The sequence below is a fragment of the Dunckerocampus dactyliophorus genome, chromosome 15 (assembly GCF_027744805.1).
Source record: "Dunckerocampus dactyliophorus isolate RoL2022-P2 chromosome 15, RoL_Ddac_1.1, whole genome shotgun sequence".
NCBI lineage: Eukaryota > Metazoa > Chordata > Actinopteri > Syngnathiformes > Syngnathidae > Dunckerocampus > Dunckerocampus dactyliophorus.
In genome coordinates, this window is record NC_072833.1 from 21,964,590 (window position 1) to 21,977,862 (window position 13,273).

General features: G+C 38.4%; 1 protein-coding gene across 2 annotated transcripts; it reads right to left on the minus strand.

The window, feature by feature from the left end:
• Positions 1–137: 137 nt before the first annotated feature.
• LOC129167949 (mannose-P-dolichol utilization defect 1 protein-like) lies at positions 138–12,675 on the minus strand. Of its 2 annotated transcripts, XM_054752666.1 has the most exons (7): positions 12,549–12,675; positions 6,670–6,735; positions 5,352–5,484; positions 5,196–5,281; positions 3,372–3,490; positions 3,202–3,312; positions 138–1,715 (listed from the first exon to the last, which is right to left on the minus strand). In XM_054752666.1, exons 1-7 carry the CDS (start codon positions 12,673–12,675, stop codon positions 1,566–1,568), a joined length of 792 nt encoding a protein of 263 aa, XP_054608641.1. In that variant the 3' UTR covers positions 138–1,565. The 2 variants fall into 2 exon arrangements, with proteins under 2 accessions (XP_054608641.1, XP_054608642.1); XM_054752667.1 differs by lacking the exon at positions 6,670–6,735 and having other exon boundaries at positions 12,549–12,668.
• Positions 12,676–13,273: the final 598 nt, after the last annotated feature.

Consider the following 13,273-nt stretch of genomic DNA (forward strand, 5'->3'; position numbering starts at 1 on the left):
CACGCATCTTCTTCCGCTGTGGAACACGTACGTAAAGAAGATGGCCGCGGCACTCCGTCGCGGAAGAAGAGTGGTATTTGCAAGTGTGTTCATCCCATACACATGAACGCACAGGCGACAGTTTGGTTTAGTTTAGTTTATTTGAACATGAAGGTTACAATGGAATACATCTCGTGAATCATTCTTTGACAGTTCCACATGTCCAAAAGGAGTAGGAAGAAGCAAAGCTTATTTAATCCTACCCCCCATCTATTCTACATCTAGTACAGTACATGTAGTTCATTTCCTGGATTCCATGTCATGTTTTCAGTGATAGTCAGGATAACACATAATAGATAACAGTGCGCAGGGATACGGCGGGAGACATATATAACGCAGAGCGTTTTCTTTTGAATGCGTATAGTTTGATATCATGATATCATGACCAACACATCACTATTTCATATTGCATTTTATTCCTGGTGCTCGTGTGAGCATATCTAGCGTATTCCCTCGTCTGAAAATCTATCTCGCTTATAGCTGGATAATATCATCAGGGAATGCTCTTTTTTTCCATTTTTTTTCTCCATGTCCCCTCGGGAACCTCGGAGGTTCTCAATAAATAGTGACGCCATCTCCGAATTAGTCGAACAGTGAAACAGTGGCACTTTCATAGCTGATTTTAAGCCGAAAGCCTGGACATAACCTGGTCCTGGCCAGGTTATGAGTTTAGCCTAAGTTACCATGGTGACAAGCTGTTTTAAAATAGTGCGACTTCGCTGAACACGCAAGTCGGGCTTTCACCTCAAAACAACCCGCTAACTCACTAAACTCGCTTCGCCGTGTACCCCCGAAATGACATGTGTCAAACTTGGGCCCTGATCTAGTTTTTTAGTGCCCACAGTTCAGTCTGCTTCATGAAGGACACTGGTGTAACAATTTCAACAAAATGTATGCTTTACGTATTTCTTTTCAGGCAGTGTTTGCGGTTTATTGTCCTTTCTACGGTTTCACATGATTCAGTTACAATGAATAAAACATGACTGTTACAATTATACAACAAAATCAGATCGGATTGCATGCAGACTCATTGTTTTGCATGTAAACTTGTTCAGAACTATTCCACACTGTTCAGATTTGTGCTCTTCGGTGACCCCAGCAGCCCAGTGAGCCCACCCATGAATGATTCCACTCTCATACGTATCCAAGGCTCCAGAAGATAGAGCGTTATTGCTCAAGGCGTGGGTGTATATATGTACTGTACATGAACGGGCGCACTGGCGCAGCACAACAAGTAATGGGCCAGTCTGGATTACAAAGTCCAGGGCCAAAATTTGGTCTCAGTTCACACCTGCCTCCCATGAAATACATAAAGGGACAAGGATGAGTGTGCATAAGATGAAAACAGCGTCCAGCAGAGTTGAGGAAATGTACCTATAGAAATTACATCCTGTAATATACAGTAGTTACAATTAAATGTCTCACAGTTATTCTTAAACGTTAAATAATTCACATGTTTAAAAATATCTATTTATTGTAAATATAAATATCTACTTTAATTTGGCAACACAATAAAAATCAACAATTTATTGACTGATTATTGTCGTTTCAGGTTCAAGTCTTTGTTTGAGTATCATTTTGGTTCTTTTCCAGTAGTAGAGAATCTGTAGAACTATGATCCCGTTGCAGGCCACTGATACCACGTAGGTGACGACCAGCAGCGTGTCTCCAGTTTCCTTTGAATAGCATAATGAAGAATTTCTATTTTCATTGGAAATGAATGTCTTTATCATGAGTCATTTTTCTCAAACGATACAATACGGTGGTGTGAAAAAGTGTTGGCCCCTTTCCTGATTTCTTATTATTTTGCATGTTTGTCACACTTGAATGTTTCAGATCGTCAAACAAATTTCAATATTATTCAATGACAACACAACTGAACACAAAATGCAGTTTTCAGATTAAATGTTTTATTATTAAGGGTGGAAAAAAAATCCAAACCTACATGGTCCTGTGTGAAAAAGTGATTGCCCCCCGTTAAAACATAACTGAGATGAATTGATATCTATCAGTCTGGAAAAGGTTATAAAGCCATTTCTAAAGCTTTGGGACTCCAGCAAACCACAGTGAGAGCCAATATCCACAAATGGTGAAAACATGGAACAGTGGTCAACCTTCCCAGGAGTGACCAGCCAACCAGAATGACCACAACAGCGCAGTGACAACTCATCCAAGAGGTCACAAAAGACCACACAACATCCAAAAAACTGCAGGCCTCACTTGTCTCAGTTAAGGTCAGTGTTCATGACTCCACCATAAGAAAGACACTGGGCAAAAACGGCCTGCATTGAAGAGTTCCAAGACCAAAACCAGTGTTGAACAAAAAGAACATTAAGGTTCATCTCAATTTTCCCAGAAAACATCTTGATGATCCCCAAGACCTTTGGGAAAATATTCTGTGGTCTGACGAGACTTTTTGGAAGGTGTGATACCAACAGTAAAATATGGTGGTGGTAGTGTGATGGTCTGGGGCTGTTTTTTTTTTGCTTCAGGACCTGGCAGACTTGCTGTGATTAAATGGAACCATGAATTCTGCTGTCTACCACAAAATTGTGAAGGAGAATGTCCACCCGTCCGTTGGTGACCTCAAGCTGAAACCAACTTGGGTTCTGCAGCAGGACAATGATCCAAAACACACCAGCAAGTCCACCTCTGAATGGCTGAAGAAAAACAAAATGAAGACTTTGGAGTGGCCTAGTCAAAGTCCTGACCTGAATCCTATTGAGATGCTGTGGCATGACCTTAAAAAGGCGCTTCATGCTGGAAAAGCCTCCAATGTGGCTGAATGACAACAATTCTGCAAAGATGAGTGGGCCAAAATTCCTCCCCAGCGCTGTAAGAGACTCATTGCAAGTTATCACAAACGCTTGATTGCAGTTGTTGCTGCTAAGGGGGGCCCAACCAGTTATTAGGTTTAGGGGGCAATCACTTTTTCACACAGGACCATGTAGGTTTGGATTTTTTTTCCCTTAATAATAAAATGTTTCATTTAAAAACTGCATTTTGTGTTCAGTTGTGTTGTCATTGACTAATATTTACATTTGTTTGATGATCTGAAACATTTCAGTGTAACAAACATTCAAAAAAACACTTCTTCACACCACAGTATGCATTTATTAAAATTAGTATAATTTGTGATTAAAAAAATATCTTTTTTTTTACCTGCACTGATGTGAAGATGCGTGCTAGCGATCCAGCAAACAAGATGAAGACAGTCACAGCAGACAACTGGCCAGTGTGTCCATTCTGGAAGTTAGTGACTCCTTGGATTATCTGCAAGACACCCATCATGTACGTTTCTTTGCATATAACCAATGGTGATGTGTGTGTACCCTGCTGACGATGACGGCAGGCATATTGGAGGCTTGCATGGCGGTCACCACTGATGAAGGCGTGACTGGAGACAACAACAGGAACAACAACCCCAAATACACCAACAGAAAAACAACACCTGGAAAAGAGGGAGTTTTTAGTTTAGAGGGGAAAAAAGTCATGCATTTTAACAAAAAAGGCATTTTTTTCAATATGTTTTGGAAATATTTTTAGGAATAAAGTTGTAATTGTTTATTCACAAAAAGTTGAATTTTTAGGAAAAAAAAGGTTTTAGAAAAAAATGCATAGATTTGTTTTTTTAAAAGTGCAGCATTTTCAAGAAATAAGGTGTATATATTTTTTCCATAAAGTTAATATTTTTGAGGGAAAAGAAAATACTTGCTATGTTTAAAAACTGGGAATTTATTTTAGAAATATGTTCATGTTTTTTTTTTTAAACGTGTAGCTTTTTAAAATTAAAGTTAGACCGTTTTAAAGAAATATGATGTCCAGTCGTCCCTCATTTATGGCGGTTAATAACCGACCTGTTTGGCATAGCAAACTTGTTCACGATCTCCGAAATACAGTTTTTAACATTACTTGACCCCGCGAGAAATGAAATAACAACCGTCTTGTCACCTTTAATAATATGTCACCTTTACATTTGTACTGACAGCATCCTTCCTGGCGTGGCTATTGGCTCATCAATGTATTGTAATGGTGGCTTTAAATGGCTTTAGACTCGCATTCTTGCATTTTTCTTTCTTTCTTTCTTGGGAGAAAGAACAGAACAAGAATTTCATTGCATAGCAGAACCACCTGTTCTACTGTGCAAATGACAATAAAACTCTTGAATCTTGAATATTACTTAGTACAGTAGAAACAATAAGCCATTTAGGACGTTTGTGTGTGTCACGGAAAATGTGACACTTAGAGGGCTTTAATGGTGGGCGGACGGATGTGAGGAGGACAGGAAGTGACGTCGGGGGTTCAGAGTTGAGTTTTAGCTTGTCATGGGTTATGGTCCCCGTGTTATTGTCATAATTATTATGTTATTATTGCTGTGCCTGTTGTGAGATCATTTCATGCCTTTTCTGGTTATCACGTCTGGCCCTTGTCTCACCAAACACCCAGTGGCCTATGTTTAATATCACGTTCACAATTAGAATGCTTCTTTGGCCTTGTATTTGTATTTTACTTCATTTAGTTAGTTCATTTAGTCATTTTTATGCTTGAAAATGCTTAGGTCATTCAGTCCCAGCCATTTTTCAAACGACAACCCCTTGAGTGCCGACCATTTTAGACAATTCTGACTGATTTTTCAATGCACACAGAATATTGTGTTCTATGGCTATATAAACATGGAACCTACCAAAACAAAGCTTAGACACTTGTCTTTCATTAAAAAAAACATTTGTTTCCACCCTTTTTCGTTCTTTAGTAATCAGCAGTAGAACATACTGTAGGTACGTTTCAGGAAAATATCAGTTCCCAACTAAAAAAGGGAGAAAACCAGCTTTTTGTGTAAAGATACATTTCAAGCATAACTTTCACTTTGACAGAAATATTTTTTGCTTTTGTGACAGATCAAATATCTAAACAACTATACCAACATAAACAACACAAAAAAATAAAATACGTAAAATATATTATAAATATGTTGTTGGGATCGGGCGCTTGGGTGCATGAGTTAATATAGGCCAAGAATACATAAAATTTGCTTAAATATGCATATTTTTTCATTTGTGTTTCACTTTTATGACACTTACAAATGCCAGTATTGCAGTTAATATGTCATGATGTCATGATAGTTTGACACTGGAACAGACTAACAGCGTTCTCACCTCTGGCGGTTCTTCCTGTGTAGTGCTGAATGAGGAAGCCGATGGTGACCGTCTGCAGCATGACGAAGAGCGCCTCGCCCCAAGCGCTGTTCACAAAACTCGTGGTTAACAGAGAAATACACTCAAGACATTGACACGTCCTAATATGGTCGTAACCTGAAGGGGAAGCTGTTAGTGACGCTGTAGGCGATACTTCCTGTGATGGCCAGCAGCTCTACAAGCACAGACTGGAAGCTCAGACCCTCAGCGCTTTTTGCACCAATCACCTTCACGATCTGAGGTAACTTGACTGGAAAAGACACAAAGAAAAGGTTAGCTTGTCAAGCAATACAATTGTTGGCCACAAGGGAGCACCAGAGAGCACAAACATTTCACGTCTCATTTAAATAGAAGGGCTGTCTGCCTTGGTTAGATACTGCTGGGGGGCAAGGGAGGAAAAAGCAGGATATTTTACAGAAAGAAGTTGCGTATTTTCCAGAAAAAGGTGGTACATTTAAAAAAAAAAAGGAATATATTTTACAGAAAAAAGTATTATATTTTCCTGAATAAAAGCAGAATAAAATTCCTTAATAAAGTTGTATATTTTCCAGAAATAAATGTGGTATATTTTGCAAAATCATGAGGCATATTTTCTACAAGAAAAATATGATAAAATATAAAAAAAATATTAAAAAAATATTTAAAAAATGTCCAAAAAATATATAGCATATTTCCCAGAAAAGTAGTATATTTTCCAGAAAAAAATGTGGTATATTTTGCAAAATCATGAGGCATATTTTGTACAAGAAAAATAGTATATTTAAAAAAATATATATAGCATATTTCCCAGAAAAGTAGTATATTTTGCAGAAAAACAGGTGGCATATTGTCCAAAAAAAAGCAGTATATTTTGGAAGAAAAATACATATTTTCCTGGAAAAAGTCTATTTTCAAGAAAAAAAGATACTTTCCAGAAAAAGGTGGCACATAAAAAAGTAAGTTATTTTCCAGAAAAAAAATGGTATATTGTCAAAAAAAATATATTTTCCAGGAAAGTAGTAGTACACTTTCAAGAAAAAAAGTACTCTCTTTGCCAGGTGAAGGTGGTATATTTTTCAGAAAAAGTATTATTGAGGAAGTCATATTTTAAAAAATAAAGTAACATTTTTTTTGAAGACAGTATTCGATCAAAGGTGAGCTTTAATGAGAAAAATATGGCAATTTTCAAGAGAAACAGTGCAGAATAAAGTGGTATTTTATGAGACATTAGAAAAAAGTTAACTTCTAACGAGACAAAACAGGCATTCTTTTGAGGAAAAAACGTGTGAGGAAAAAAAGTTCTATATTTTGCAGGAAAAAGTCCCAATGTTTGCGAATAAACCTTTGCTCATTTGATCTTTTCTTAAGCGCAAAAATAGTGATTTTAAAAAATTGGATACACACATAACAGTTTGATGCATAACATCTTGTGACCACTCGGTAGCCTTGCTCTTACCCATCACCGATCCCAAGATGATGGCAGACCCCAGACTTTTGCTTAGTATCATTTTAAAACATGTTCCTGAAAGAAAACAGAGAAACATTTTTATTGTAATTTTTGGCAAGGAAAACGTCCCATGTTGTACCTTAAAATGTCTATATTTGCAACTATATTCTCAAGAAATGATGACTTTGTTCTAACGGAATATTAAAAAATATGTGTATCTATATTATAAATAAATAAATAATAAAAAAAAGAAAAAAGTTGTATTATAGTCCAAAAAAGTTTAAGTTGCTAGAAGTACCATGACAAGTATTTTTAACAAATATTTTAAATCATGAATTTTTCAAGAAAATAAAAAATATTTGAATTTTTTACAGTAACATTATGACAAAAAAGTATTTTGATTTTTTTGATTCATTATTTTAAAATGATTTTATTTATGAGGTTTTTCTGAAAATAAGGTTTTTCTCACAACATTACAAATGTATTCTCACAAAACAGTCTGGTAATATTATGAAAAAAAGATGTAACAAGAAATAAGTTGCATCTTTCTGAGAATAAAGTTGGATAATCCCATAAAAGGTTCATAAAATAAAAGGTTTTCCTCGTAATATAACACATTTTATGTCGAACATTTTGACTTATTTTCTGGAAAAAATATGTTATCCTTCAAAGTTTTTTTTTTTTTTCTGGGAAATGCAACTTAATTCTCCGAGAAATGACAGCTTTTTTCTTGTACTTTTCTGTGAGAATGACCTTGTTACTGTGAGAAAAGCCTTGCAATGGTACAAGAACAGTCATATCTTTACAAGAAAAAGTTAGGACTATAAAAAAAGTCCTAAAATTCAACTTTTCTCTTGTAACATTAGAACTTTTTTTTTAACACAATGACACACTCGACTTTTTCCTAAAAAAAATACCTTCTAACATTAGAACCTAGTACTATTCCACAAAAATAAAATACAGATAACTGTCATACACTGGGGATGCATGAGCTAGAAGATGCTTGTTGCTGCCGTCCTTCTATCGAGAAGAAAAGCCGTTTTTTTGTGTCTTTATTGAAATACACTTGAAATGCTCTGCTGAATGAATGAATGAATGAATGAATGAATGTGACTGCCAAAATGGAGGATTATACAGCCTCAAAAGCATATTGACTTTCAGACAAAACAGGAGGTGATCAGAGTTTTACAACAAATCAACAGAGCTTTTCCTGGAGAAAAATAGGCAGCGACAGTGAGACCTGGAGAGGCGTGATTGGGAGGAATGAGTCCCCGGGTCAGAACCCAAGCTGTGTTTTGTTATGAGATTTCTGTGCTGATCAAAGACTGACAATGATCGACGTTGTGGCCATGTCGTCCAACTTGGAGTTATACGCCTCGGACACCTGGGTGAAGAGAGGAGTGGAGCTGTCATCCGATCACCACCTGGTGGCGAGTTGTCTCCGATGGTGGGGGAGGACACTGGTCAGACTTGGCAGATCCAAACACACTGGAAGGGTCTGCATGGAACGTGGAGTGGAGTCTCGGTAAGAAGGAGTTTCAACTCCCGCCTCCGGGAGAGTTTCCACCATGTTCCAAGCGGACATTGACTCCAAGTGGGCCATGTTCCGCACCTCGGTTGGCGAGGCAGATGATCGGAGCTGTCGTGGTGATAATCTTGGACACCGTTGATGGTCAGCAGGAGTGAAGGGTGCTGTCAAGCTGAAGAATCAGTCCTATCGGGTCTTTTTGGCCAGCTGACAGGCCAAGCGGTGAGCAGCTGTGACCGGAGAAGCCACGGAGAACGACTTCCGGACGGCTTCGAAGAGATTCTGGACCACCATCCTTCGTCTCAGGAGGGGGAAGCAGTCCATTGTCAAGACTGTGTATGGTGGGGATGCGGTGCTGCTGACCTCGACTTGAGATGTTGTGGACCGGACTCCTCAGTCCCACCGGCACGTCTTCCAATGAGGAAGCAGTACCTGGGGACGCTCTGGTGGGTTTTCCTATCTCAGGGGCTGAGACTACCAAGGTGGTCAAAAACCTCCTCGGTGGGAAGGCCCCAGGAACAGGCAAGATCCACCCGAAGTTCCTCAAGGAAGTCATGTGGACCCAATCACGTGCATCGTCTCGTGAGTTGGGTGTCTAGCGGTTATGCATGAGCCGCATGTGACGTGACTGACTTAAATTTACAGCGTGAGAGACATGAATGGACGTGAAGACAGAGAAGACGTCCCTGCCAAAAAACACAGAAAGTAGGATGCTGACAGACAACATCTCTGCTTGTGCTTTACTCTCATGTAAGATCAACCACTCCCGTCCAGCCCACAAACACATCCCTTCCCAGAAAGTCTTTGGATGGAAATCTTATATTTTAGCATAAGCCATTTGATTTGAACAAATACACTATTTCTGCCAATACAGTGTTCCCTCGTTTATCGCGGGGATAGGTTCCCAAAATAGCCCATCAAGGCCCGAAAACCTCTCACCAAACACTTCATACACTCTTCTCAGACAGGCAATAACATCAAAAAAGTTCAAACGTTCGTCTGAATTTTAATGACCAACCTACAGGTCGGACACAAGAAATGATTAAGTCACTCGCGTATTTCACTGCTGTGTGAAATGCAGCGTTCTTGTATCTTTTTCAAAACATATTGCTGCAGTCCTCCTCCTTCGAACAGAAGATTCATTTACAAGCTAGCAAGCGAGCAAGCTAGCGATGACACAGGAGACATGGCAGGGTGGCACAAAGCAGACTGATTGACAAAGGTCTACAGCCAATCAGGACACGGAAAACAACGGGCGATGCAGACAGAAGAGAGGGAAGAGAAAGACACTCAACTTCCCACAATGCAATTCTTCTTAAAGGGCCAGGCTCGGCCTGTAACAGCGTTCATACACTGTAATAAAAAAAAGAAGCACTAAAAAAAGGTGAACCGCGATAGAGCGGGAGAACACCGTGTACATTAATGTCAGACTGATTTGCTAGAAGAACAAACTCTGCTTTGATGGCTATTTGCTGATGCCTTGAGCCCTTCTGTCTCCAAAAACAAAACAGTTTCTCCAATGGCGTTTAAACGTCCTTGCAGCTGATAAAGTCCTGATAAAGTTTGTATAACTATGCTTCTGTCCTGTCCTGTCCTTTGGGGGAGTACTTGCGGCATACTTGCGGCAGATTCTCAAGGCTGTGTTTCAAGTGTCTTCCCATTCTGCAGAATAAATATGAAAAAAAAACAAATTTGTCGTTGAGCAGTTTGCTTCTTCTCACCACCGGTGCTAACGGAAATTTTCCACCACAGTCTGAATGCAAAGTCTGTGACTTGTGTGTCCAAGTTGCTTGTGAATGCCAGAGACCCACATGATGAGTACATGTAAAAAGCAGGAAAGGAAAGTGAAAGTAAAGCTATGGGAAATGAGAAGCAAATATGCACATTAAAGGGATAGTTTGGACTTTTTTTTTAAATGAAGTGAAAAAAGGTTCTCCTCCCATTCTGTGTGGAAGTGGTAAAATTTGGCTTCTTAAGTTTAGAAGAAATAAATCGGAGGCTAACTAGTTAGCTTGCTAGTTAGCTAGCAGCCGACTCGATTCCCTGCAGCGTAAGAGTTGCGCAATGTGTTGTAAACAATGAATAACAGGAGTGTAAAGGTGACACTAGAAGTGTTATTTCATGTCTACAGGGCTCTAATAATGTTAAAAACCGTATTTAGAAAGTCAAACAGGTTTTCCATTATAAACTATATAAACAAGGGACAGCTGTATATATACCGTGTATATATATATATATATATATATATACACAGTAGACGCCCCTACAACATAAATAATCCGTTCCGAGAACCTTTATGTTATAGGGATTTTATGTTATACAAAGCGTAAAATACATGTAAATAGCCTAATCCGTTCCAAGATCTTCCCACACTCGCCCCTTTGGCACTTCAAAATATTCAAAGTCCACCAAATATGGTGGGAAAATATCAGAAAACGTTGGCATAAACATAGTAGAGTAACATTCCAATATAAAATAAGGTAATAAATAAGATTACTGTAAATGAATAAAACTGAAAAACAAAATCAATCCTACCGTTCACGAGATGTCTTGATCAGGAGCGCAAGTGGAGGCAGGAAGGAGGAGGAGGACTAGCCTGAGTCGAAACGCGACTCAAAGAGTCTAAGAGTCAGCTGGTCTCACAGCCAAACGCACACGCACTACACGATAATGCTGTGTGCAAAATTTTAATTTGTAACTTAACTTAATTGTTTAAGTTAGTTTCAGGGCGACTACGAAGAGGAAGGAGGTTGAAGGGACAAGCCTGTCTCTCACACAAACTCACGTACGCGCTGTATGACTCAGCCAATGAGATGAGAGCGAAAGCGGTGCCCCGAAAATCAGCCAATGAGAGCGTGATGCGTCAGGAGGCGTCACCAAGTGTTAGTCTGAAGTTGCACCGACTTGAGGCATAAATAAAGTTGATTGGAAAAAAAAAGACTTGCACTGACTTGATGATTTATGTTATATGGAATTTCTTCTGTAATACGAAGCAAAAACTTTACATAAATTCTTTCTGTTCAGTGGAATTTATGTTATATTAAAGGAGGTTTATGTTATGCGAGGTACTACTGTATATATATATGTATACTGTATGTATATATATATATATATATATATATATATATATATATATATATATATATATATATATGCAGTATATACACACACACACAAATATATTCATTTCATCAGTGTACAGACTGCCGCTTACTGTATCTTGATTTTCCCATTATGTACGTCAGGGGTCACCAACGTTTTTCCTTGTGAGAGCTACTTTTACAAAATGAAAATGGCTAAGAGCTACTCATTTTCCTAGCTTATTTTAAACCCAAACAAAGCGGATATGCTTGTTTTACCCGAACATGAACAAAATGCTGGTGTCCACAACTCACATTTTGTATTTCAGAATGCATTTCTTTCTACTGTTCTTTCATTATTAACTGAAAACCTGAATGAAAAGCAGGCTTGCGGGCACCTCATGTGGTCGTGGGGGGCTACCTGGTGCCCGTAGGCACCACGTTGGTTACCCCTGATGTACACTGTCTTGTTTTTTCTTTATTGTTGTTCATTAATTTATTACATATATGTATATTGTAGCATAATGTTATTATAGTATAATTGTATAGCTTTCTTTTCTTCATTGGTTTGCATTTTCGGCAAAGAAGGTAGTCTTGCTAATCCGGTGTCTTTGGTGACAACTTCCTGTGTTGCCCCCCGTTTAACATACCTCGTGCCTGCAGCGCCCTCTAATGTACAACCAGACCATACACACACATATTTGGCTCTTTCACGGAGAGAAAGTCATACCCACAAAATACAGGGTATCCCCCCCAAAATGTATACTCTCTTTAGCAGCTGTTTTTTCCTTGCAGAGTTGAAATGAATGATGGCAGACTAAAAACTTTGCAGAAAGGAAATTCATTCTAAAAACGCGCGAATGCACGCGAATACCAAGGGAATTGTTTGGTGATGTGTGCGCTTCCTGCCAGCAGTTTCTGGACCAGAACGGACGTCAGTTTGAGAACAGCCGGTGAAAAACAATATAATGATGTTTGTAAATTCTATTACATTTTCAAAATTGAACGAATTATAATAAACACCTCGTTTACAATTATTTGCAATGTGTAGAAGTTCTTTGGGACACCTTTTTACGAGTGTAAAGCATACATGACCGTTTAAGCAGTCACTGGGCGGTCTTACCTGTCAATCATTATACACATTCACTGCTGATTGGTTGTAATGCCTTGCATACACGTTAATCATTAGTGCCCAATGGTATCTACAGCGCGCACTTTTTTTTTTTAGCACATATTTGTGCATTACTGTAATATTATCTTAGTAGTCACCTACCACCTACCGTCCATGAAGTTGTACTGCAGGAAAAAGGCAGTGTAACACGGCTCCGGGAGAAAATACGCCAACAAATCCCCTTTAAAAGGATCCATGAAAGAGGAACCTTTGTGCAAAAACGCTTCCTCCGCCATTGGTAGTCTTTTTTTTTCCACCCCCCAAAACTCAAAGGTCAACATAATTGCATCTGTCAGGTGCTTATTGGACGATCATAAAAAGCATGGCGGTTAGATTGTTGAGTATGTAAAGACAATTATTTTATAAATACAATATTATACAACAATAAAAATAATTATAAAAATGTTTCATGTATAATTTCCTTTAAAGACGTGATCAGTGAACTATACAGACTATAGTCACACAGTAAAAGGTAACAGTTGAACTTTAACCTTACTCTTTGTGTACGGACGTGGGAAAGCCTAATAAGAACGATTAAATCAAATGCCAAGGTAAATACCAGTTTGATATACTGCTAAAAAAAATAAAGGAAACACTAAAATAACACATCCTAGGTCTGAATGGAGTATTCTTATTACTTTGTTCTTTACATATGTTGAATGTGCTGACAACAAAATCACACAAAAATAAAACCACAAAAAAATATTAGGCGTGATTTGCTGTCCACCTGTTGTCTATTGCATTGGCACAACAGCACGTGAAATTGATCGATCGTCAATCTGTGTTGCTTCCGAAATGGACAGTTTCATTTCAAATAATTGTGATTGGCTTGGA